The sequence below is a fragment of the Athene cunicularia genome (genome assembly GCF_003259725.1).
Source record: "Athene cunicularia isolate RWA chromosome 3 unlocalized genomic scaffold, athCun1 chr3_part1, whole genome shotgun sequence".
NCBI lineage: Eukaryota > Metazoa > Chordata > Aves > Strigiformes > Strigidae > Athene > Athene cunicularia.
The window spans coordinates 1,613,278-1,616,929 of NW_020799097.1; the positions used below are offsets into that span (position 1 = coordinate 1,613,278).

Here is a 3,652-nt window from a genome sequence, read left to right on the forward strand (position 1 = left end):
TGTTGGGGTGCTCACACTGGGGTGCTCATGCTGGGGTGCTCATATTGGGGTGGCCCTGTTGTGAACCTCACATTGGGGGTGCTCACATTGGGGTGCTCATGTTGGGCTGCACATGCTGGGGTGCTCCTGCTGGGGTGCTGATGTTGGGCTGCTCACCTTGGGGTGCTCACAGGGCGGGGCTGGGGCTGCTTTCTGCCAGGCCGGTGGAGGCTGTGCTCCCCGAGGGGCTCTGCCCTGGATCCCACCCTGCACCCTCCCGCATCACCAGCGGCCTGCGCCTCCCCGTCCCTGCTGCCACCCGCACCGCACTGCAGCCAGGCCTGGGGCGGGGACACGGCGGGGGGGCACCCAGGGTCCTGCACCCCAAATCCCACAGGACTCTTTAAAGCAGGAGGAGAAACACCCAGTTACGCACTTTTCCAGACTTCCCTTCGCCTTTGGAGCGAACAAACCGGCTGGACGCCCTGCTCTGCCAGCTCCCCGTGTTGACAGATGCTGCGCACAGAGCTGAGCCTCCTTCTTAAATAAATATTTGACCGAAGGCATGAGCCGACGGACGCTGTGCGGGAAGGCAGGCGGCAGGTCCCGACACCGCGCTGGCCATGCGGCGGGGAGCATGAGCCCCCCGCCAGCAGCACCCCGGGGCTGCTCGCCCTTGTTTTGCTTTGCTCTATAGTGTCTTTCTCGCTAAAAGCGGGGACAGAGCAGGAGTGGGACCCATTTACTCGGTGCTAATTTAACCTTGGAGTAGCCGGGGATGGTCTGGGGGTGCCCTCCCCAGCTCAGCAGCCCCTCTTCTCCCTCCCTGCAGGCACCTCCTCTCCCGGCGAGCCCCAGCAGCAGGCGGATGGCCCCGCGGTGCTGGGGGCCCCAGAGAACCCCTCTGGGGGGGACCCCAGGCTGCAAGTGCCAGGCTGGACACCCCATTCCCACGCACTCTCCAGCCCAGCCCTGAGGACCCCCAAGTTTCTGCGGCACCGGCAGCTGCCGGTTGTGCCTGGGGATGCCGATGCACCCACAGCAGACACGGTGCCAGATGCTGAGGGACCCATCTATGAAAGTATCCGGTACAAATCTGCGACGCTGACAAAAACCAGGGGTGATTCCCCATCCCTGCCCACTGAGGATGAGCGGAGCAGCGCCAGGCAGGACGCCATCACCCAGGAGGAGCCGGGCAGCGAGGGCAGTCCCAGCCCCGTGTACGCTCGGGTGTGCAAACCACCCTGGGCACCACAGCCCCGGCAGCCCACTGGGGCCCCTGAACCCCAAGAAGAAGAACCTCCATCGGTGCCAGAAAAGCACTTCGATGTGGCATAGGATGCCCCGGAGATGTTTTGGAGCTGCCTCAAGCCCAGCCGGTTCGTGCAAGTTTGATGGAGGGTTTTCCCGGCCACGGGCAGGCACGGGCAGCGGCCATGGAGAGCTGCCCGCTCCCTTCCCAACTCTCAAATGAAATGTGGGTGGCCCAAGTTATCCCCAACAACCAGCATGGGGGTCCTCAAGTGTCTCTCTGGGACATCCCCATTGCTGGGGGGCCTGTGGGGAGCGAGTGGTGCCCCACGTGGGGTTGGCCGAAGAAAAAACGCAGAAGAAAAATGAGTGATTCTTTTTTGGAGAAGCTCCAAAAAAAAAAAAAAAAATCCAGAAATGACTTCCACACGTCATCCAGCTCAGATCCCTGGGAAAAAAAATCACCTGTAGCGTGGTCTTGCTTCCTGGAAGTGAGAGTTTATGGATGGTGAACCATGTAAATAGCCCTTAATTGCTATTTTAATAATTTTTAATGGGTGTGCTGTGCCCTGCTTCATCCCTGGGGAGGTTTGGATGGGCTCTGCTGGGAGGACGAGCATCCTGCAGCCGGGGCTCAGGCAGGGGTGGAGGCAGTGGCCACGTTTCGCTGGATCTGAGGTGTGGGCTGGCCTGATAGAGCACTGGGACTCAGCTTATCTCCCCCCAAAAGGCTTGCAGGGGCCTGGGGAGGCCTGGAGGGCAGCGTCTAATGGGAGCAGCAGTTATGTGGGGGGACTGCGATAACATTGTTGTGCCTGCTCCTGGGATGTCCCTGTATCTCCGCTGCAGCTGCAATCACCCATAAGCCCCAAGAAGCTCCATGGGGACCAGCACGGCCCCATCTCCCCCTTTTCCTCACTTTCCGTCAGCTCTCCTTTGCCATTTGATGGCGGCCACCAGCAGATGTGCATCCCAAAGTGCCCCGTCCTCCCGTCCCACCACGGAGGTGGGAGGGTCTGGCTGCTCCCATCTCCCAGCTCTCCATCCCAGCAGTCATCCATCCTCTCCTCCCTCCTTCTCTCATCCTCTCAACCTCCAAAGCAGCCTGGACTACAACCCCAAGTGCTCTTCCTTCTCCCCTTTTTTTCCTCCCAAGCTCTGCAGCCTGCCAAAAGACCAAGCTGTGTCCCATCAGGACGTGGCATCGTCCCCCCAGACCCATCTCACCAGGATTTGTTTCTCCTCCACATCCTCCACCTCCGCCCCCACTGGCACCGACGCCGGTGGCTGACGTGCCGCGGGCCACAGCCGAGAAGCCAGGGAGGAGACTTTGCCGCTACACAGTGGCTTTACTGGGGCTGAGTCAGAGAGAATAAAAAAAAAAAAAAAGAAAAGGAGATTTTAAAAAGTAGGGATTTCACTTTAAAGGGAAAAAACACACACACACACACACACACAAAAAAAAAAAAAAAAAAAAAAAAAAAAAAGAGCCTGCGACATTATTCCGGGCTCGGGAGCTGGGGCCGTTTCTATTTTCACTCGTTGCTAGTTGAAGTGCTGCAAGCGGCGGGTGAGTCATCTCGGCACAGCCCCGGCACGCCGGGTCCGGCACGGCTGTGCCCCGCGGTCGCTGAGGCCAGGTTTGGGTGGCTCGGAGCCACGAGGAGTTAAAGGTTTCCACTCACCTGGGTCTCACCCCGGCCCCGCAAACCCACCGCCCCCTTGTAAGCACCGGCCGCCATCGATGGAAGGTGCTGTCACGGGGGGCTGCAGATCACTGATCCCCCAGCGTGCTTGGGGTTGTATACGCCCAACTCATCCACCTTCCGACACACTCACCTGCCTTCCTATGTACTCATCTCTCTTCCTATACACTCATCCACCTTCCTGTACACTCACCTGCCTCTCCATATGATCAACCACCTTTCTATATGCTCAGCTGCTTTCCTAGACATTCACTGGACCTCCTATACACTCGCCTTCCTATATCCTCGTCCACCTTCCTACATGCTCATCTACCTTCTTATACATGCTCACCTGCCTTCTTATACACTCACCTGCCTTCCTACATGCTCATCCATCTTTCTACATACTCACCTGCCCTCCTATACACTCACCTGCTTCACTATACACTGACCCACTTCCTTACATACTCACCTGCCTTCCCATATACTAAACTGCCTTTCTATATGCTCATCTATTTTCCTGTACACTCACCTGCTTCTCCATATGCTCAACTGCCTTTCTATATGCTCAAATGCCTTCCTAGACATCCACGGGACCTCCTGTACACTCACCTGCCTTCCTATACATTCATCCACCTTCCTACATGCTCATCCACCTTCCTACATTCTCATCTACCTTCCTATATGCTCACCTGCCTTCTTATACACTCACCTGCCTTCCTACATGCTCATCTGCG

General features: G+C 57.7%; 1 protein-coding gene across 1 annotated transcript; it reads left to right on the forward strand.

Moving 5' to 3' along the window:
* The first annotated feature begins 544 nt into the window (after positions 1 to 544).
* LOC113478864 (predicted GPI-anchored protein 58) lies at positions 545 to 1,317 on the forward strand. Its single transcript, XM_026846374.1, has 2 exons — positions 545 to 578; positions 812 to 1,317. Exons 1-2 carry the CDS (start codon positions 545 to 547, stop codon positions 1,315 to 1,317), a joined length of 540 nt encoding a protein of 179 aa, XP_026702175.1.
* Positions 1,318 to 3,652: the final 2,335 nt, after the last annotated feature.